Source organism: Doryrhamphus excisus, linkage group LG4, assembly GCF_037039965.1.
Source record: "Doryrhamphus excisus strain RoL-2023G ecotype Guam linkage group LG4, RoL_Dexc_Guam_v1.1, whole genome shotgun sequence".
Taxonomy (NCBI): domain Eukaryota; kingdom Metazoa; phylum Chordata; class Actinopteri; order Syngnathiformes; family Syngnathidae; genus Doryrhamphus; species Doryrhamphus excisus.
The window spans coordinates 20,909,819-20,932,286 of NC_136360.1; the positions used below are offsets into that span (position 1 = coordinate 20,909,819).

General features: G+C 38.4%; 2 protein-coding genes across 5 annotated transcripts in view; both read right to left on the minus strand.

Moving 5' to 3' along the window:
- Nucleotides 1–11,609: 11,609 nt before the first annotated feature.
- use1 (unconventional SNARE in the ER 1 homolog (S. cerevisiae)) lies at nucleotides 11,610–18,512 on the minus strand. Its single transcript, XM_058074381.2, has 8 exons — nucleotides 18,355–18,512; nucleotides 17,912–17,961; nucleotides 17,029–17,107; nucleotides 16,082–16,234; nucleotides 15,140–15,155; nucleotides 15,017–15,038; nucleotides 14,787–14,949; nucleotides 11,610–12,677 (listed from the first exon to the last, which is right to left on the minus strand). Exons 1-8 carry the CDS (start codon nucleotides 18,451–18,453, stop codon nucleotides 12,495–12,497), a joined length of 765 nt encoding a protein of 254 aa, XP_057930364.2. The 5' UTR covers nucleotides 18,454–18,512; the 3' UTR covers nucleotides 11,610–12,494.
- A 1,803-nt stretch (nucleotides 18,513–20,315) lies between these two features.
- myo9bl (myosin IXb-like) overlaps nucleotides 20,316–22,468 on the minus strand; it is a 111,097-nt gene continuing 108,944 nt past the window's right edge. For all 4 annotated transcript variants that reach the window (XM_058074376.2, XM_058074377.2, XM_058074375.2 and 1 more), the window contains one exon: nucleotides 20,316–21,545. In XM_058074376.2, the coding sequence (XP_057930359.2) occupies nucleotides 21,025–21,545 (521 nt within the window). In that variant the 3' untranslated portion in view covers nucleotides 20,316–21,024. The remainder of the gene's footprint in view (nucleotides 21,546–22,468) is intronic.

Consider the following 22,468-nt stretch of genomic DNA (forward strand, 5'->3'; position numbering starts at 1 on the left):
ATCCATAACACTCATTTCTGCTACCCACCACCAAACAATAACTATATACAAGTACATTAGTTATTAGGAATGAACCTACATAACCATTACTCATTACTTAATTAGTTCCCCAATAACTACTCTAAATTAATGTGCCTCAGTCATTAGTTCACCCTTAGTTCCCCATTAACTACTCTAAATGGATGTGCTTTAGTCATTAGTTCACCATTAGTTCCCCAATAACTACTCTAAATGGATGTGCCTTAGTCATTAGTTTCCCATTAACTACTCTATATGGATGTGCCTTAGTCATGAGTTCACCACTAGTTCCCCAATAACTACTCTAAATGGATGTGCCTTAGTCATTAGTTTCCCATTAACTACTCTAAATGGATGTGCCTTAGTCATGAGTTCACCACTAGTTCCCCAATAACTACTCTAAATTGATACACCTAGTTCACCATCAGTTCCTCAATAACCACTCTAACTTGTTCTTCATTAGTTCCTCAATAACCACTCTAAAAAGATGTGCCTTAGTCATTAGTTCACATTAGTTCCTCAATAACTACTCTAAATGGATGTGTCTTCATACAAGTTCACCATTAGTTCCCCAATAACTACTCTAAATGGACGCACCTTAGTCATTGGTTCACCATTAGTTCCCCAATAACTACTCTAAATGGATGCACCTAGTTCACCATTAGTTCCTCAATAACTACCCTAGTTGGTTCTTCATTAGTTCATCAATAACCACTCTAAAAAGATGTGCCTTAGTCATTAGTTCACATTAGTTCCTCAATAACTACTCTAAATGGATGTGCATTAGTCATTAGTTTTTCATTAGTTCCTCAATACATACTCTAAATGGATGCACCTTAGTCAGTAGTTCCCCTTTAGTTCCCCAATAACTCCTCTAAATGGATGCGCCTAGTTCACCATTAGTTCCTCAATAACTACTCCAATTGGTTCTTCATTAGTTTCTCAATAACCACTCTAAAAAGATGTGCCTTAGTCATTAGTTCACATTAGTTCCTCAATAACAACTCTAAATGGATGCACATTAGTCAGTCGTTCTTCATTAGTTCCCCAATAACTACCCTAAATGGATGCACCTAGTTCACCATTAGTTCCTCAATAACTACCCTAATTGGTTCTTCATTAGTTCATCAATAACCACTCTAAAAAGATGTGCCTTCGTCATTAGTTCACATTAGTTCCTCAATAACTACTCTAAATGGATGCGCCTTAGTCATTAGTTCACCATTAGTTCCCCAATAACTACTCTAAATGGATGCGACTAGTTCACCATTAGTTCCTCAATAACTACCCCAATTGGTTCATTAGTTCCTCAATAACCACTCTAAAAAGATGTGCCTTAGTCATTAGTTCACATTAGTTCCTCAATAACAACTCTAAATGGATGCACATTAGTCAGTAGTTCTTCATTAGTTCCTCAATAACAACTCTAAATGGATGTGCTTTAGTCTTTAGTTCTCCATTAGCTCCCAATAACTACTTTAAATGGCTGCGCCTAGTTCACCGTTAGTTCCTCAATGACCACTCTAAGTGGTTCTTTGTTAGTTCTTCAATAATTACTCTAAAAAGATGTGCCTTAGTAATTAGTTATTCATTATTTCCTCCATAACCACTCAAAAAGGATGTGCCTTAGTTATTAGTTCATTAATTAATAAATAACTACTCTAAATTGGCGTGCTTTAATCATTAGTTCTTAATTGGATCCTCATTAACTGCTCTAAAAAGATGTGACTTAGTCATTTGTTCTTAATTAGTTAGTCAATAACTACTCTAAAAAGATGTGCCTTAGTCATTAGTTCTTCATTGGTTCCTCATTAACTACTCTAAAAGGATGTGCCGTAGTTACTCAATAACTACTCTAACTGGAGGTACCTTAGTCATTAGTTCTTCATTAGTTCCTCAGTACTGTAACTACTCTACATGTATGTGCCTTAGTTTCTCAGTAACCACTCTAGTCATTAGTTCTTCAGTAACAACTACGTACAGTAGCTACTGTAGTAACTACTGTATTTCTGTGTACCTTACTGTAAAGTGAGACCAAACATTAGCATTGAAACCTACTGTAGCATGTTGGCAGCATGTGGAGGTAAACGTAGCCGTCACCAAACACCTCATAAGGCATCCTCGCCAGGACACTATTACTGCAATATTACTGGCAGTGCTTCTTTTTTATTTTTCCATTTTCTGTGATAAACAGCTGGGTACACGTTTGTTGGTACTAGAATATTGATATTTAATGGGATATATTAAAAAAATACAAAGTGTGGTTGGAGTACAATAGGTACAATATCTGCAATACTACATTTTGTTTACTGAAATTCCACATTTTGGTTACTGCAATTCTACATCTTGTTACTGTATAGGTTATTGTTTTTGATGTACATATATTTATACTTATTTTGAACCTGCCACTTTTCTATTTATATTGTTATTCCTTGTTTTATTTTTATTTTTTATTTTTTGTTGTATGTAAAACAATGACAATAAAGGCAATTCTGATTCTGATTCTGAGTAGAATGATGTGTTTACTTCAGGTAATGTAGGTAAAAATGGGGTGTCTGTAACGGATTAATTGGGTTTACATGATCTCCTATGGCAGGGGTCTCAAACTCAATTTACCTGGGGGCCACTGGAGCTCGGGTCTGGGTGAGACTGGGCCGCATCAGATTTTCAAAAAAAAAAAAAACCCAAAAAAACACATTTATTAAAAACTAAAAAATTAAAAAAAACTTTGCTTTGGTTCCAATTTTCTACAATAAAAGCTCTGATAAAACATTCCACTGTTCTCAAATATCTTACTTTTTATTTTTCTACACAAAATAAGATGAAAAATAAATAAACAAATCAAGAATGAAGAAAATCAATCAGTAATAAATAAATATAATAATAATAATAAAACGGCAAATAATAAAAACTTAAGAAACCATATATAGTTGGTGGGTAGACAAATGATTTTTTTCAGATTAAAATGAACAAAGCATTATTAGAGCCCTGTAGACATGACAAAACACGACTATAGTCACATTTATACTCTTTTTATTTACAACATATTGCGCAACTGCAGGGTCTTGAGACACATGCTAACTCGCAAACTAGAGAGCTAGCGACCGAAACGGTAGCCTTCAAGTTATTTCCTTTCAACTTAAATAGCCAAAAACTTACCACTTCCACACGGATAGGGAGGATAACTATTAACAGTTATTTAACCTTTAACATGAACATTAATCAAACGTAATAATTTTTTCTGGGTACATGATACCATACAGCATCCATATCAAACTAACATTAAACTTTCATATCAAGGCGGGGGCCTCAAACTGTTTGAGACCCCTGTCGTATGGGAAAATTTGCTTTGGTTAGAGTTTGTTTTGGTTTGAGTCAGACCTTCTGGAACGGATTAATGACGTTAATCACAGCATCCAGCATACCAGTTTGGGTACCGCTTAAGCACCGGCAGCGCTAAATGACAACCAGGCTAAAGGTTACGCCATGACTCCGATAGTGTGTATTTGTTCATTTTACAATTTCAATTGCCTTTCAGGTGTTTCATATTAGGTGTTGCATATTATCAGGTTTAGTTGTCTTTTTTATGCTATTCACGAGGGGTCTCTGATGGCGACCCCCGGGAATAGCAGATATGTATTATATTCCATTTGAGACAAAGCCGTAGAGCATTTGGGATCTTATCGCCTTTTGGTAATCGTCCATCGTGTAAGTATATTCAGATGTTGCACTGAAACATTCAAGTACAGTAAAGTCTCGTTATATCGATATCGGTTATATCGATAGTACTGCTTATTACGATACTATTTTCATTTCATGGCAAATTTCTGGTCTTTTATGATATAATTAGTTCCGGTTAGTACGATACCCGGTTATTACGATAATCCGGTTACTACGATGCCCTTTTCATCTCCCGCCAGCCAATTTGGTCTGCTTATATCGATACAAAAGCAGCTTAAAGCTGAATCAATATTTGCTTAAGGATTTCAATACCACCATTAGCGAAATCTGTTTTGTATTGTTTGATTTTCGACTAACACCGTTTCGGCTTTTCCACCGACGGACGGTAATTAGAGGATTACAGGTAATTAATATGAGGTAAGTACAAATACATGTATTTAATTGTGTTGTATTCAGATATCTTTTTATCGCTTGCAATAATCACTGTTTTTCATATGTACATGCTGGCGTTCGTGGTTTCTCTCGTGTGTATAGAACAATGTCGAGTGCATTATTGCCCACTTTTATTGCAGTTCGGCGCAGGATCGGATATATGGATAGTCCGGTTATATCGATATTTTTTCCGACTCCCGAGAATATGGATATAACGAGACTTTACTGTATGACAATGCGCTCAAGTATTCGGCGTTGAATATTTGTGTGTTGAGATAATGGCGGCTGGTCAAGGAGCACTACAAACATTCCGCGCCGCCTCGGTCTTGCATCCAGGAAGTAAAGCACCTGCCAGGGGTGAGGAAGGTACACACCGTGTTCCTTTAGATTTGCATAGCAAATATCATCGGAGTCAAACCCCGGAGCAGCTTCTTTGCGCACAATACTGTTCCTTCTTCCGATGCCTATTTTCTTCCGATACCCACAACCCGACCGCAGGTGAACCCCAAGACTTGTTGACGCAAGAAGTGAAAATATGTAAAAGAACATTTGGCGAGGTCGGGGTGCTGTTTGTGTGCCGGGATGGTACACGGCGGGCCTCGGCTGCCAGGACCTCGTGGAGCGAGGCTTGTTGTTTATCTGAGGAATGTTGTTACCCGGTCAACAGAGTAAATGAGGTCTTAGAGAGATTAAATGTCACGGGTCTGGAGGACTAAGGGTAGTGGAATCTAGTCAAAACAGATCTCTTTCTGGTAGTCGTGCTGTCTTGACGCCAACTGGACGTCGTAGCACCCGACAATGGAGTCTCACACAGATACTCTTCTTCTACGAGCGCTACACATTTCAGTAGGTGGCTCTAAAAATAAACGCTGAGATATTTCCTCATGAAAGAAGCAAGCAGTCAAAGAGAATTCTCTCTTTCGTCATTTCAGGCGTGCAGGAAAGTAACAACCAAATTTGTCTGTCAAAGTTCAACTCCAGGGTAAATCTGGGTGCTTTCTTTTGTTAGGACCCCCCTCGAAGCCGCAGTCAGTCCTGTGTACTCCTTGATTCGGTAAATTCAGTAAATTCATTTATGACTCAAGTCAGGGGTCTCCAAAGTGCCGCCCGGGGGCCATTTGCAGACAAAAATGTGTTCTTAATCGGCCTGCGGCACATTGTAGAAAGAAGTTGAAACCAAAAAAAAAAAAAAACAGAGAAGCTGAAGTGTTCATGCTAATATGCTAATAACACAGTAGTGCCAAAAAGTGTTTGCCCCTTCCTGATTTCTTTTTTGTTTGCATATTTGCCACATTGAAATGTTTCAGATCATCAAACTCATTTAAATATTAGTCCATGGCAAAACAACTGAACACAAAATGTAGTTTTTAAAGAAAACTTTTGATTATTAGGGGTGAAAAAATCAAAGAAATCCAAACCTACATCCCTCGTGTGAAAAGGTGATTAGCCCCACCAGAAAGAAAGTAATTAAGATCTATCGGTGTGCTTTGGGACTCCAGCCAACCACAGTGAGAGCCATTATCCATGAAAGGTCACAACAGTGGTGAAACTTCGCAGGAGTGGCCGCCCAAGAGCGCAGCCACGACTCATCCGAGCGGTCACAAAAGACCCCACAACAACATCCAATCCAAGTGCAGGCCCCACTTGCCCCAGTTAAGGTCAGCGTTCATGACTCCGCCGTAAGAAAGACACTGGGCCTGCATTTCATAGCAACAGTAAAACATGGTGGTGGCAGTGCGATGGTCTGCTGCTTCAGGACCCGGAAGACAAATGAAGACTTTGTAGCAGCCTAGTCCTGAGATGAATCCTATTGAGATGCTGTGGCATGACCTTCAAAAGTCCTTGATGCTGGAAAAGCCTCCAATGTGGCTGAATGACAACAATTCCTCCACAGCAGGAAGAGACTCATTGCAAGTTATCACAAAGGCTTGATTGCACTTGTTGCTGCTAAGGGCGGCCTTGACACTTATTAGCTTTAGGCTAATCACTTTTTCATGGAGGTTTGGATTTGTTTTCTCCCTTCATAATAACAACTTTCATTGAAAAAATGCATTTTGATTTGTCATTGACTAATATTTATTTATTATTTGTTTGATGTCATGAAACATTGAAGTGTGACAAACATGCAATTCAATTGAAAAAAATCCCCAAAAATATCAAAGTGATACCACGCATATTTTGATTTTCATTATGCAGCCTGGAAAAAGTTAAGAGATGTATTCCATATATTATTTATATTTCTATTTTTAAGTAAGTTATTCATTTCTTGATTGTGGAAATGAACACTTTTCTTTACAGCAAAAAAAAATGTGACAAATATATAAACAGAGATACCACATATATTCCTTCATTATTATGAGTTGTCTTAAAATGGCCAGATTATTTGTAGATTAGCACGTCTCTCACGTCAGTTGACATGTAAATAAGACTGCCAAAAGAGCCTTTCTGCTAATCTTTCACACTTGGCAGCGTGGCCGTGTGTGTTATTTATTGCTTTTGACCCCTCAGTAAACTAATCACATTGTAGGATTTGAACCTTGACCCCTGCGAAGCCTGAAAGATTAGCGACGTGGGCGTAATGGAGCCCAAGTAAAAGCCCCTTTCAAAAAGGAAGGAGGGGAGGAAGGAAGGAAGGAAGGAAGGAAGGCTGTTGTTTGAGATCACTAAAAGTCATTCAGGCGGAATGTTATGTGAACGACTCTGTCGGGGTGTCGCTACTATATACTACGTACAGTATACTGGATATTATTATTATTATTCTTTCACTACAACTACTTCTTACAATTCACATCTATTGTGTTCAAATATAAATAACATTTCTTGTTAAATATTATATATATATACCGTATTTTTGGCTTGCTTATTAGCCTGCTTTTGCCCTGTTATATAAAATTTTATATGAGATTTTTTTTGTAAAAAAAAAAAAAAAAAATTAAATATCAAATTATTTAGGGGGGCTTAAGAACACATCATTAAATATCAAATTATTTAGGGGGGCTTAAGAACATTTTCTTAAGCTTTAGAAAAACAGAGTCATTCAGGCGGAATGTTATGTGAACGACTCTTTCGGGGTGTCGCTACTATATACTACGTACAGTATAGTGGATATTATTTCTTTTACTACAACCACTTCTTACAATTCACATCTATTGTGTTCAAATATAAATAACATTTCTTGTTAAATATTATATCTATATATATATATATACACCATATTTTTGGCTTGCTTATTAGCCTGCTTTTGCCCTGTTATATGAAATTTGTCAGAGATTTTTTTTTCTTAAGCCCCCATAAATAATTTGATATTTAATGATTTTTTTTTACAAAAAAAATCTCTGACAAATTTCATATAACAGGGCAAAAGCAGGCTAATAAGCAAGCCAAAAATACGGTATATATATATATATATATTATTTAACAAGAAATGTTATTTATATTTGAACACAATAGATGTGAATTGTAAGAAGTGGTTGTAGTGAAAGAAATAATATCCAGTATACTGTACATAGTATATAGTAGTGACACCCCGAAAGAGTCGTTCACATAACATTCCGCCTGAATGACTGTTTTTCTAAAGCTTAAGAAAATGTTCTTAAGCCCCCCTAAATAATTTGATATTTAATTTTTTTTTTTACAAAAAAAATCTCATATAAAATTTCATATAACACGGCAAAAGCAGGTCAAATAATTTGATATTTAATGATTTTTTTTTAGTTAGAATTTCACGAGAAAAAAATACATTGTAAATTTACAATCATAAAAGTCAGAAATCTACTTCAATAAAAGTTGTAAATGTACAAGAAAGAGTGGAAAATGTATGAAAAAAATGTGTGCATTTATGAGTAAAATAAAAGTTGTGAATTTCTGGAAATATCAGTCATAAATTTACGAGAAAAGGTGTTACATTTACATTATCAAATTATTTAGGGGGACTTAAGAAAATGTTCGTAAAAAATAATTTGATATTTTTTAATGATTTTTTAAAATGACACGACTGGGTATATATGACTAGAAAGGCACTCAGAGTTCACTGATTCACACCAAAATAATAATTTGCTTTTTTTTTTTCATTCTTTGATTTTTTTGCAGAACCTGTTGGAAACTTGTTCTGTATATAATTATCATTACTGATAATTATCAGCCCAATATTAGCATAAAAATGTGATAACGGTAGCTGATTTTTTTTCCGATTATGACAACACATATACATATGTGTTCATCAGTTCATCGCTATCGGAAATTGAGAGTTGGACAATATCGGAATATTGATTTTCAAGCAAAAAAAAGCCAATAAAAAAAAAAGCCAGGTCATTGAATGAAAAGCCCATGTCAGCCTACAAAGACGGGAGTGACGAGTAAACAAGCCTCGTGACTGCAGTATGGACCTATGACGATCACTAAATAACGAGGTAGCGTGTCGAGATTCCACTCACATGTCCCGCCCTGATCGCCGCCTTCAGGAGGAAATGGTCTGTTTGAAGACTTTTCTATTTTGTTATGAATCAGCCACCAGCTGCTCGGCCTCCACATTCCTTCTCAGCGGACAAAACATCACAGCAATGACGCTGAAGCTTGCCTTCAAGGGAACCTTGGTCTCAAGCGCCCTGGCTAATAACAGCAAGGAGGCAAGGACACACACACCAATGTTTCCACAGAAGTCATGCACCTGCAGGAGAAGGTTGCAGAAACATCTACAACACATCTTCTCCAAACCACAAGCAAGAAACAAGAAATAAAGACAAGCTTTAGAAAAACAGACAATTGGAAAAATGCAGCACAAGACATCAAACAGGCAGAAATGTTGATACGAAAGACAAAAACACAACAAAGCTTTGGCTTTATGACTTTATGAATTAAAAAATCTATAGAAAAATATTTAACAATTTTTTCTCCTAAATTTACCACTTTCATGCTCATCAAATTTTGACTTTTATTCTCCTAAATTTACCACTTATTCTCAAAAATCTCACAGCTTTTATGTAAATGTACAATTTTTATTCTTTTTTCTCTTGTAAAACTACATTTTTTTTCTCATAATTTTTCCACGTTTTATTCTCATAAATGTACTTTCTTGGGTACATTTTCCAATTTTTTCCTCATCAATTTACAACTTTTATTCTCAGAAATTTGTGACGTATTTGCGTAAATGTAACACCTTTTCTCGTAAATTTATGACTGATATTTCGAAAAATTCACAACTTTTATTTTACTCATAAATTCACACACCTTTTTTCATACATTTTCTGCTCTTTCTTGTAAATGTACAACTTTTATTGATGTAGGTTTCTGACTTTTATTATTGTAAATTTTGATTTTTTTTTTTTTCTCGTGAAATTGTAATTCCGATCTTGTACATTTACAACTTTTATTGATGTAGATTTCTGACTTTTATGATTGGAAATTTATAATTAATTTTTTTTTCTCGTGAAATTCTAACTTCTATCTTGTAAATTTGCAACTTTTATTGATGTACATTTCTGACTTTTATTATTGTAAATTTGGAATTTTTTTTTTTCTTGTGAAATTGTAACTTCGATGTTGTACATTTGCAACTTTTATTAACGTAGATTTCTGAATTTTATGATTGGAAATGTACAATTTTTTTCTCGTGAAATTCTAACTTCTATCTTGTAAATTTACAACTTTTTTGATGTACATTTCTGACTTTTATTATTGTAAATTTGGAAAAAAAAAATTTTCTTGTGAAATTGTAACTTCGATGTTGTACATTTGCAACTTTTATTAACGTAGATTTCTGAATTTTATGATTGGAAATTTACAATTTTTTTTCTCGTGAAATTCTAACTTCTATCTTGTAAATTTACAACTTTTTTGATGTACATTTCTGACTTTTATTATTGTAAATTTGGAATTTATTTTTTTCTTGTGAAATTGTAACTTCGATGTTGTACATTTGCAACTTTTATTAACGTAGATTTCTGAATTTTATGATTGGAAATTTACATTTTTTTTTCTCGTGAAATTCTAACTTCTATCTTGTAAATTTACAACTTTTATTGATGTACATTTCTGACTTTTATTATTGTAAATTTGGAATTTATTTTTTTCCTTGTGAAATTGTAACTTCGATGTTGTACATTTGCAACTTTTATTAACGTAGATTTCTGAATTTTATGATTGGAAATTTACATTTTTTTTTTCTCGTGAAATTCTAACTTCTATCTTGTAAATTTACAACTTTTATTGATGTACATTTCTGACTTTTATTATTGTAAATGGAAAAATTCTCGTGAAATTGTAACTTCTATCTTGTAAATTTACAACTTCTATTCCATTCCATTTTTTTCCCGAAAATGTAACACATTTTCCTGTAAATTTACAGTTTTTATTGTCACGAATTTCTGACTTTTTCTCTTGTAAATCCTTTTTAGCGTAAATGTGCGACTTTTATTATGGTAAATTTACTGCTCCTTTTGTCATAAATTCTTGACTTTTATTCTCATGAATGAAAGTAACTGGCAACTACAAAAAAAAATTAATTTTTGCAAGCACTTTGCCCAAAGGTGTCCACTCCTGTACCTGCAATAATATACAGCGTTTTTGGGAATCATTCTGTATGAAGTAACATGTACAATGTCACCATGAATGCTGACATTGTACATGTTACTACATACTGTATACTGTATGTAGTAACATGAATGCTGACATTGTACATGTTACTACATACTGTATAGTGTATGAAGTAACATGTACAATGTCACCATGAATGCTGACATTGTACATGTTACTACATACTGTATGTAGTAACATGAATGCTGACATTGTACATGTTACTACATAATGTATACTGTACTGTAACTCTGGGAAAAACTGTTGATTTTGTTAATACTTGGGTTGTTTATATTGTTTATTTTTCTATATTGTGTACTTTGTACTGCTTAACTGATTCTGTACTCTTGCTGCTGTGCAATGCAAATTTCCCCACTGAGGGACGAATAAAGGCATATCTGACATATCTGAATGCTGACATTGTACATGTTACTACATACTGTATAGTGTATGTAGTAACATGAATGCTGACATTGTACATGTTACTACATACTGTATAGTGTATGTAGTAACATGAATGCTGACATTGTACATGTTACTACATACTGTATAGTGTATGTAGTAACATGAATGCTGACATTGTACATGTTACTACATACTGTATAGTGTATGTAGTAACATGAATGCTGACATTGTACATGTTACTACATACTGTATACTGTATACTCCCAGCATGGGCAGAAGACCCTAAAGCTTGCTGGAGGGCTTCCAATAACGGGCTTTCTCGGTGGAATCGGTGCGTCCCATTCCATGCATTAGTTAGCCGCTTCTTTTTAGCTCTTTCCAAAGGATTGTGCACTTTTTCCAACGGAATGCTAACATTTCAGGAATAGCAACATTCATTCATTCATTCATTTTCTACCGCTTTTTCCTCACGGGGTCGCGGGGGTGCTGGAGCCTATCCCAGCTGTCTTTGGGCGAGAGGCGGGGTACACCCTGGACTGGTGGCCAGCCAATCCCAGGGCACATATAGACAAACAACCATTCACACTCACATTCATACCTATGGACAATTTGGAGTCGCCAGTTAGCTTGTTAGCATGTTTTTGGAATGTGGGAGGAAACCGGAGTACCCAGACAAAAACCCACGCATGCACGGGGAGAACATGCAAACTCCATACAGAGATGGCCGAGGGTGGGGAAAGACAAAATAAGAAGCCAAAAAGTTACCACTTCCACACAAAATAGGAGAACTCATTCATTCATTCATCCATTTTCTACCGCTTATCCTCACAAGGGTCGCAGGGGTGCTGGAGCCTATCCCAGCTGTCTTTGGGCGAGAGACTGGGTACACCCTGGACTGGTGGCCAGCCAATCACAGGGCACATATAGACAAACAACCATTCACACTCACATTCATACCTATGGATAATTTGTAGTCGCCAATTAACCTAGCATGTTTTTGGAATGTGGGAGGAAACCGGAGTACCCGGAGAAAACCCACGCATGCACGGGAAGAACATGCAAACTCCACACAGAGATGGCCGAGGGTGGGATTGAACCCTGGTCTCCTAGCTGCTAACCACTAACCGCCGTGCAGCCCGGAATAGCAACAATTGTGAGCATATTTAAAGGGGAAGACTTCATTTCTGCACATTTATGATCCGTTTAATGAATGAAAGTTGTTGTGATGATGATGATGATGGATGGATGTGTTATCCGGGATAACGGTCCTTCAATGAAAGGTCTGTCGGGTGGTTTTTCACCAGTCCACTATTTCATCTAACGCTGTTCCTGACCTCGAGCTCAAACGCGTATACACGACGTCTTTCTTGAGAGACGAGTCTTGAGCATCATCTGAGCCTGGGGAAGAGTCTGATGAAGAGGATCATGCTGATGAAGGTGAATGAGACCAGGATGAGCATGAGCCACAGCAGCCAGTTGACAGACTTCTTGGCGTGCTGCTCCAGGCGCTCCGACTCCGTCTTCAGCTTCTCAAAGTTCAGATCCGCCTGACGCATGGAGTGGCTCAGCGTCTGCACGGAGGGAGGGGGCGAGGCGGTAAATAGAAGCTGTGTCTAAGTACACTATATGCCCAAAGGTATTTGCCCCTCCATCCAAACGATAACAATCAGGTATTCTAATGACATGGCCACAAATCCAGTGGTGAAATTTCCTGGCTCCTAAATATTCCACAGTCAACCGTCAGCTTTAATATAAGAAATGGAAGAGTTGGTAGGCCATGTCAACTGATGGAGTTGGGTCAGAGGATGCTGAGGTGCATAGTGCAAAGAGGTCGCCGACTTCCTGCAGTTGCTACAGAGCTCCAAACTTCATGTGGCCTTCAGATTAGCTCAAGTACAGTACAAGGAGAGCTTCATGGAATGGGTTTCCATGGCCGAGCAGCTGCATCCAAGCCATACATCACCAAGGCGATGCAGTGGTGCAAGAGACGCCTTCTCTGGAGTGATGAATCCCGCCTTTCCATCTGGCAATCTGATGAACGAGTCAGGGTTTGGAGGTTGCCAGGAGAACGGTACATTTGGGACTGCATTGTGCCGAGTGTGAAATTTGGTGGAGGAGGAATTGGGCTTGGCCACTTAGTTCCAATGGAAGGAACTTTGAATGCTCCAGGATACCAAAACATTTTGGACAATTCCATGCTCCCAACCTCGTGGGAACAGTTCGGAGCAGCCCCTTTCCTCTTCCAACATGACTATGCACCAGTCCACAAAGGTCCATAAAGATGTAGATGAACTTGACTGCCCTGCACAGAGTCCTGACCTGAACCCCATAGAACACCTTTGGGATGAATTGGAGCGGAGACTTAGAGCCAGGCCTTCTCCACCAACATCAGTGTGTGACCTCACCAACGTGCTTTTGGAAGAATGGTCCAAAATTCCCATAAACACTCCTCAACCTTGTGGTAGCCTTCCATGAAGAGTTAAAGCCTTAATAGCTGCAAAAGGTGGACCCACATCCTATTGAACCCTATGGGTTAGGAATGGGATGGCACCTAAGTTCATATGTGAGTCACGGCAAATATAAGAGCCCTCTAAGCATGAAATAGCACCCCTATAGTCACCTTTATACTCCTATTACTCAGAAAATAAGACATATCAGACACAGAAAACATATTTACAATCTTCTAAATACCCTTTTTTACATTATTAGAGCCCTCTCAACATGACATAACACCCCTATAGTCACCTTTACACTCCTATTAATCACTATCGTAAACATAAGAGAAAATAAGAACCCGAACACAGAAAACCTCTTTTAAATACGGTTTTGTAACATTATTAGAGCCCTCTAAACATGAAATAACACCCCTATAGTCACCTTTACACTCCTATTGCTCAATATAGTAGTATTCAATATTAATAAATAGAATATTTTTGTAGTTATGGCATACAAAACCTGTTTATGACCTTCTAAATACACGTTTTAACATTATTATTTTTAGTAATGGTTCCTTGTTCTTTTTGTGTATTTCCTGTTCTGTACAGTACTTCCTGTGGTGCCTCCTGTCTCATTAGTGTAACATTACTGACACCTAGTAAGTAGTGTAAAATACTACATATCGACATTTGTGTTTTACTTCAAGCCATTTTCACGCTTGATAATTCTTCATTTAGACATTGAACATGCATATTATTAATATAATATGATATTATTGGACTAATACAATATGACTGGATAATATAATATCACATTATTGGACTAATAATAGAGCGTATTCAACACCAAAGATGATCTTTTCCTATTTTAAAAAGCTGTGATAAAGTGAAGCCGTTTATGATGTCACTGCTGTATGGGGTAGTTAAGATGGAGACTTATGAATTCTGCCTAGCAACACATGGCAGGGAAAGACAAATCTGGGTTATTTTGTTGTGTAGATGGTTGAATTTGTTTTTTGTTTTTTTTTGGTGGGGTGGGGGGGTAAAGCTTTGCAGTAAATCATGGATGGCGTGTGGCCATCTGTGCAAACATAAGTAAGAGAAGAAATAAGCTTATCATTCAAACTAATTTGTGCCCACCCACATGCAATACTGGTCTCTACTGCCCTCTGGTGGAGACAAGCCGCTATTGCAGCAGAAGATGGTTTCCGAATGGACTAGTGTGGCTGTGATGTAAACAAGCACCTGGTTGTCCTGTTTGATGATACTCTGTGCCGCCAGCGTGTTGTTCTTTAGGTTCCTGGCCAGGTTGAGCATGTCCTCTGCGATCTTCTCCTGCAGGTTGTGCTGGTGCTGCAAGATGGCGTCCAGTTCGGCCGCTGACTGGCGCTCATCTAGCGGCAGACCTCTGGACGAGACCAAAGCAAAAGACGTATAAAACTGTGGTAGGTTATTCAGCTGAGGTGTGTTTTTACCTTCTGTGGCGTAAATCTGTTTCTGTACCAGCGAGGCGACAAGAGAAAGGAAACACGTCAGAACTTTGGGAGAACTTTGAAAAGGTATGTTTTGATAAAGGAAGACATTAGAAATACTCTTACCTTTGCTTGCCAAGCCCTGCAATGACACAAAGGTTTAACATGAATTCCGACAAAGGTACACCTTTTATTGTAAATGTACTCACCGGCCACTTCATTAGATACACCTGCTCAAACAACAGTTGATACAGGTAATGTAGCAACGACCATAATCATTCATGTTGCCTTACGTTTGACTATTTTTCTACACGAGTTGCCTTCACAATAAAAAAAGATTATGACTACTATGTATTATTTTTTATATTTATAAAAGAAAATGGTACATTAGCTATCGGGAATTATGACGTTGCAGCCGTAAACCTGGTCACATTAAAAGTAGCTCCGATAAACGACAATTTAAAAAAACACTCCCAATGAGGCCACATTACCCGTACTGTGCAGGTTAGCAAATCAAGCGCTCCTTTTCTCTCCGGTCTGTTATGTTAACGGCCTGCCTTAACTTCCGCGAGCTTGCATGTAAACAAACATTCACTTTAAGAGGAAGGATGTTGTACAACGTGCCCTGCACTTCATCCGGCACACAATCAACCTTATCAGCCACTTGAAGTGCTGCGGCATTTGAAAAGTGCAAAAGGTTTGCCAGAGACCTCCGTGGCAGCTCACTGGCTGCTTGAAGCATGTGCCCCAATACAGTGCACCTTGCTGGGCCACAGCAGGTGGCTCCTCCCCTCTATACTCTGGTTCTCCTGATAGTAGTGATGTGCTAGTAGTCCAACAGGTTAAGTTGGACAAATCCAAATCTGTGCAAGGTGTGCACACACTACAGGTAGTGCTCTGTTTTTTTTCGTCTTTTTCCTTACATAAAATACATTAATTTAAAAAGTAGATATATTTTAAAAAATCGGTTATTGGTCTTAAGAAGCAGTTGCAGGTGTCTGAGTTAAATGGAACAGCATGGATGCAGAGACGCCCTGCCTGGAACCTCTCGTTTTCTTGTGTTTTTACCGTGCCGAGCAGCTCGTTCCTCATCTCCCCGGTACATCGGGCCTTGGTCTGCATGTGGACGGTTTTCGTGGCGGGCATCCTCTCGTTGGCTATGGTTGGCGTTCGCCCGGGAGCCAGGAATTGGTTGGCGAGAGCCTTTTCTGTCGCTGATGACTGAAGAAGAGCAACACAAAAACAAAATGTATGTACGGTAGATCCCCACAAATACACCAACCCTCACCACTTCACACTTCCTATTTGGCAGCATCACTATCATAGTTTTTCAATACATATTAATGCTGTTCGTGCTTGGATATTAGTCAAAACATTAAGCAAAATCTACTTTTTTCCAGCCTAAATGAAGCATTTTCGCGGATAGGAATGCCTAAATGCAAATGTAAGGCATTCAATGATGGCTTGTAGTATTCTACACTGGTCACTAGGTGTCAGTATTGGTGACGAGACCGCAGGAAGTACTGTACAGAGCATGGAGTTAAATAGCAACAATAATAAGGAATGTATGGCTTATTTTCTCTTATTATGTCTTCTATGTTGGGTAATAAGGTGTAATGATGACTATAGGGGTGTTACCTCATGTCTAGAGGGCTCTAAAAATGCTAAAAAGTGTATTTAGAAGGTTGTCGTAAACAGTTTTCTGTGCTCCAACAATAGAAAATATCCATTTATAAATAATAGTCCTCCTTGGTGGAAATTCACTTATCGCCACAAGGTGTGGAACCAACCAATCACCAACAACGAGGCATCACTGAATGGACACACTTGTTCCTACATCATGCCATGTACATATATATTTACATACACCTGCATCGTGTTGTATGATGTATATTTTACCATTGTGTATTTACCATTTATCAGCGACTCAGGGTGAATTTATGAGAAAAAGCAAAAAATAAAATCTGTGACTATGACGACAAGACAAGCAATGGTGGTCAAAGTGTGCCACTGACCAGCTTCTCTGCCTCCAAAAGGCCTTTGAGAAAGTCCACCTTTCTTGTGTATTCTGTCAGCACTTCCGGTGTGGGTTTGCTGGAGTAAACACAAACAGGTGTTGACAAAACGACATTCATTATATAAAAATACAGGGGGAAGTTATGAGCAAGGACTCTAAATGGATAGGACTGTCAACCTGGGCATCCACTTCCATCGTATGCCCGGCACAGGTTTGGCCGCCATGATGGTGAGCCGATAGGGTTCTAAATAAAGAGGACAGTGGCACGCCCACACAACATACCTTAAAGGTTCTGTAGGTGATTTGTTGAACTCATGACAACTTGGTGATGAATGAGTTAGGCTGTAGTCTATCAAATGTTTTAACAATGCCATTACTGAAATAAATGTTGCATTGCGTAAATACTTCCAGTTAATTATCCATACAAGTATTATTATTTCACAGCATGTTTATTGTCATGCATTGGTAAACTTTAAGGAAGAAATTCAAATAAAGAAGGAAAGTGTCTTTCATACTGCTGCTTGACTAGTTTTTTTATTATCTTTATTATATGTAAATCATATTTCTGCAGTATAATGGATTTGTACACATTTATATACTCATATATTTTTATTCCATCAAAGTGTAATAAGCACTGGGCATAACATTTTTGAGAAACTCAGGTCAGAGCTGGTGAATGAATGGTTAGTGTACCTAGCCCCGCCCACCTCTCTTGCTTACCATCATGGCGGACTTTCTGCTCCATGGCGTACATACTACAGTTTCCATTCACTTGCGGCTGAACAAACAATGCTATCCATTTAAAGTCCTTGGTAATGAATGTTTAATGCAAACATTTTAGGGCGCCAAAGTGTATGTAAATATGTATACATTCAAATTACCTTATGCTTTTCCTCAGAGCCACCAACATCTCTTCCAAGGCACCAACATACTAGAGAAAAGACAGCTATTACTTTCACGAAAGGCTTCCACAACCTAGCAATAGGTTAGAATAGGTTATATTCCTAATTGTATAGTTTAATAATTATGATAGTTAATAGTATTAATAGTTTTAGTAGAATCTACAATGCTACTAAGGTGGTTATTCTGGCAATAATATCTATTTAGGTACATTTTACATGTCGTAGGGCGCACATGAGCTCACAAAATAACATTTATTGTGCAATAACACCACAAATCAAGCTGACAAAACCCCGTGACAGCTTCAGTGACGACGTGGCTAACCGACCGACGGCTAACAACGCTCATGCTAATTTTGGCTGACGACAATTGCGCCAAATAAATAAATTAATTTTTATATTAATCTCTTGTTGTGTTATTTTACCTTCTCCAGCCTCCATTCCGTCTCACTGCGTTTATCCGAGGCTATAGATTCACAACGAGACAATAACCTAACAAAATTAATCTCCAATCTGGACGCCATATTCAAACAGAACGGGGCGTCGCAGTATTATGACGTCACAGGAAGCCGGTTGTATGGACGTGGATAGGATTTAATAATAAAAACAAGCACGTTTGCGATGTTACATTACAACGAGTTATATCGTTAAACTTGATTTTAAAAATCTATATTTTAGAAGACTATTGTACTGCATGAAGTATGGATGAAGTGTAAGAAGTGTACTGCACGAGTCAAGGTTTATAACTTGAGTATTTTTGCAGTTAGAACATGGCAAACATGTTTACGAATTTTTAAATACAGCTTTTTAACATTATTATTATTTTAAATAACACCCAAATAGTCACTTTTACACTCCTAATTATTCTTTGTTTACAACACACTACTCAGGCTACGGAAACACTGCAGGGACATAAAAGACGGCCTGCGCTAGCATAACAAGCTGCCGAGTTAGCCTCTTCAATCGACTTTTTCTAAACATAAGAACGCATTTATATACGATTATAAACATAACGAATACTAATAACGAAGTGCTGTTCACTACGGTCCTATATGTAACATATTTAGCCATTTTACAAAATGCGTTCTTTTGATTTTTCAGTATGCTTAGCCGGGCTAAAGTTTGGATGTTATCTCAGCTCATTTCATCAAATTCCATGACTGTTGTTTATAAATCATTGAACGTTTACAAATCCACAATGTCGTTTAAATGTATGAAATAGCTGATGCACAGAGCAATATTTCAGGAGTCGAATGAGGTTTATGATGCACTTTATTCCCAAAATGTTCTGTGCCCAAATGTCTTCACTGATACATGCTGCTTACGTTGTGTTCATTCAATAAAGCTCATTTAATTACTTGTGAAATACTACTCCGTCCATCAGCTACAGTGTGTGATAGATCACAATGAAATTGTAGACCCATTGATTTATTCATGAAAATGACGGATATTGTCAGGAGTGTCAATTGTGACATGCATCAACGGTGACACAGGCTGTACTCACCTGACAAACTGAATACAGTAAAGTCTCGTTATATCGATATTGTCGGGAGTCGGAAAAAAATATCGATATAACCGGACTGTCGATATACCCGATCCTGCGCCGAACTGCATTAAAAGTGGGCAATAATGCACTTTTTTAAAAAAGAACACGGCAAACGGCTGCTTCCAGTCAACTTTATTTTTCACACTTCCACCACCAGAGCGCAGCACACACACCGATTCCCGCACTTCCTGGTTCACAGGTCATGCTCAACCCGCCCCACATAGCTGGCCAAACACATGCCTGCAACAGAAGAAGCAACTGCGTTCTTGTGTATAGATTCTATACACACGAGAGAAACCACGAACGATAAAAAGATATCTGAATACAACACAATTAAATACATGTATTTGTACGCTTGTGTCTTCGTTGGAATAGGTGTGTATGCTATGTCATTTGGTTCTTCTGTTGCAGGCATGTGTTTGGCCAGCTATGTGGGGCGGGTTGAGCATGACCTGTGAACCAGGAAGTGCGGGAATCGGTGTGTGTGCCGCGCTCTGGTGGTGGAAGTGTGAAAAATAAAGTTGACTGGAAGCAGCCGTTCGCCGTGTTCTTTTTTGGTATTGAAATCCTTAAGCAAAGATTGATTTAAGCTGCTTTTGTATCGATATAAGCAGACCAAATTGGCTGGCGGGAGATGAAATGGGCATCGTAGTAACCGGATTATCATAATAACCGGGTAACGGAACTTATTATATCATAAAAGACTAGAAATTTGCCGGGAAATGAAAATAGTATCGTAATAAGCAGTAATTCGTTATAACCGATATCAATATAACAAGACTTTACTGTATTTGTTTAAATGTTTTTGCAGTTACACTGAATGATGTCCCACGCATGCCGTTCTGTATTAATACTTTTAATAAGCATTCCTTGATGTCATTCAGTCCCAAACATACACTCTCTCTTCCACACGACGCATCCGGGTCCAGAAGATGCAATCCTACAGCAGTCAAGAGAGGAACATTAGTATTAAAACCATGTTGGCAGCAGAACATTCATGGTGGGACCGTTTGCAGACGAGTGAAGCCGATGCTCGTTCTTGGAAAAAGTCCGGTCAAAAGACACTGTGGCGTGTTGTAAAGGGAAAAAGTGGCGTGTGCTGCTCGCATTTCCCGTTGCTACGCGAGGACAATGAATTCCTATTTTGGTGTGGTTTGTTGTCCAGCAGGTCACAGTACAATCCACCTGTACGAGAAGCCCCAACATCAACACATGCATCATCCAAATGAGCATCAAACATCATAACAACAATAACAATACAAAAAAAAGAGTTGTCTATGAATTAAGGCACAAGCTAGTATTTCTGTGAGCATGTCGGCTTCACTTTTTCCATTCGGAGAACTAAGAAATGACAAAGTGCGACTGGAAGCTTAAATTAGCATAAATTGGGGCAAACACTCTGCTGATCCACCAATAGGGGGCGACATGACACACAAACGCTCTCTTGACCGTAACTGTAACCCCAATATCTTTAAAAAAAAAACGGTAGAAAAGGTGCTTGGCAACATGTCGTCTGTTCCTTGATGAGTTAATTGAAATGTCCACTTTCTCAGACGTCGTCGTCCATGTAAGGAATGTCTGGATCGGAAAAGCGTCTGTGGTCCTCCACCGTCTCCTTTGCCCAGCACGGAGGACATGGCGCGGCCGTGGAGATGGAGGAGGACGAGGAGGAGGCAGAAGGAGGACAGGAGGAGAAATGCGCCAAGAGCTCGCACTCGGACCCGTCGATGTAGAGCGACTGGGTGCTGTCTTTACGCCGCCCGGGGTGATCCCGCCTCCTTACCAGGAAGTGAAAAGCTCGCTTTCCGGGAGGGGTGGAAGGCCGAGCCGGGCTGGAGTTGTGGATCCCCGGGGGCAGTTTAACCGTGTCCGGGATGATGGGGTTGCGGCGCTGTGGCGGGCGCCTGCAGGAGGAGATGCTGGAGCGATCAGAGATGGAAGAGGAGGAGGAGATAGCAGGGGCGTCTTGAAGACAGGCACGTCCGCCAGGGAGCGTCGGTCTCTGCGCCAGGCTGGAGGGTTGGGGCGAGTGAGCGGACTTGGATCGCCTCTGCTGAGGGCCAACTCCACCTGGAAGAGGAGCAAAGTGTATGAAAATGTTTTCCAGCGAGCCTGAAAGACAATCGTCATGGTGAGGAGCAGCAAGAGGAGGTCATGCTATCATGTTTCATGCCATTTTTGCATGCATGCAGGATTATTTGATGACATTTCAACCATGCAACACCACCACCTCATCACGCTAGACATACTAGAGATCATGCACCATGTCAGTAGATCATCACAACATGCTGTTTTGAAATGAAAACTTAAATTGAAGAGCTTGCAACCAAAAGGCGCTAAATCCAATTTTCACTAAGTTGCATGTTTTTCATGAGTTTAATAGACCTCTGTCATGTGTATCCAAATCACATATTTTGGTCTCGAAATCATTTTAAAAAATATGAAAAAAAGTGATATGAAATTTATGCTTTCAACCAAAAGGCGCTATTTCCATTTCAGATTTCAACCAAAAGGAGCTAAATCCCTTTCTTTATTCTTTATTCTGATTGGCCCAAGTTTCCCATCTATTGATAATCTGACCAATCAGAGAGAAGAATACAATTGGCACTGCACATACAGAAAGCCAGTATCAGTGCGCATCCTGTTTTGTTTGTGTACATTAAGTACACGTATGATAGTTACAGTATGTTATGCAATTCAGGAGAACACAAATTGTGTTTTTACAGTATTCTGTAACATGGAAGTTTTTTTTACGCCATAAAAGGCATGTCTCTACCTTGACACCTCCAACTTTCATGAGAAACATTATTTTACTTGTACTAAAAAACATACAATGTAAAGAGTTTGTAATGAGATGATTTTTGTCACTGTCACCTTCATGGTGCAGTCAAATATGAGCACTGCTTTTAATAACATTTTTATTCATTTAATTAATAATTATTATTTTGTATTGTATGTTGAGAATGGCTTCTGTGTTGTAATTATTTTATTAG

What these genes read in the sequence shown, in the direction of transcription:
- use1 (XM_058074381.2), bottom strand. Translation starts at nt 18,453, where the DNA reads ATGGCGTCCAGATTGGAGATTAATTTTGTTAGGTTATTGTCTCGTTGT. An exon ending in GCTCTGAGGAAAAGCATAAG is followed by an intron (nt 17,108 to 17,911) that starts GTAATTTGAATG and finishes TGTTTACTCCAG; the next exon opens with CAAACCCACACCGGAAGTGC. An exon ending in TTTTGGAGGCAGAGAAGCTG is followed by an intron (nt 16,235 to 17,028) that starts GTCAGTGGCACA and finishes GCTCTTCTTCAG; the next exon opens with TCATCAGCGACAGAAAAGGC.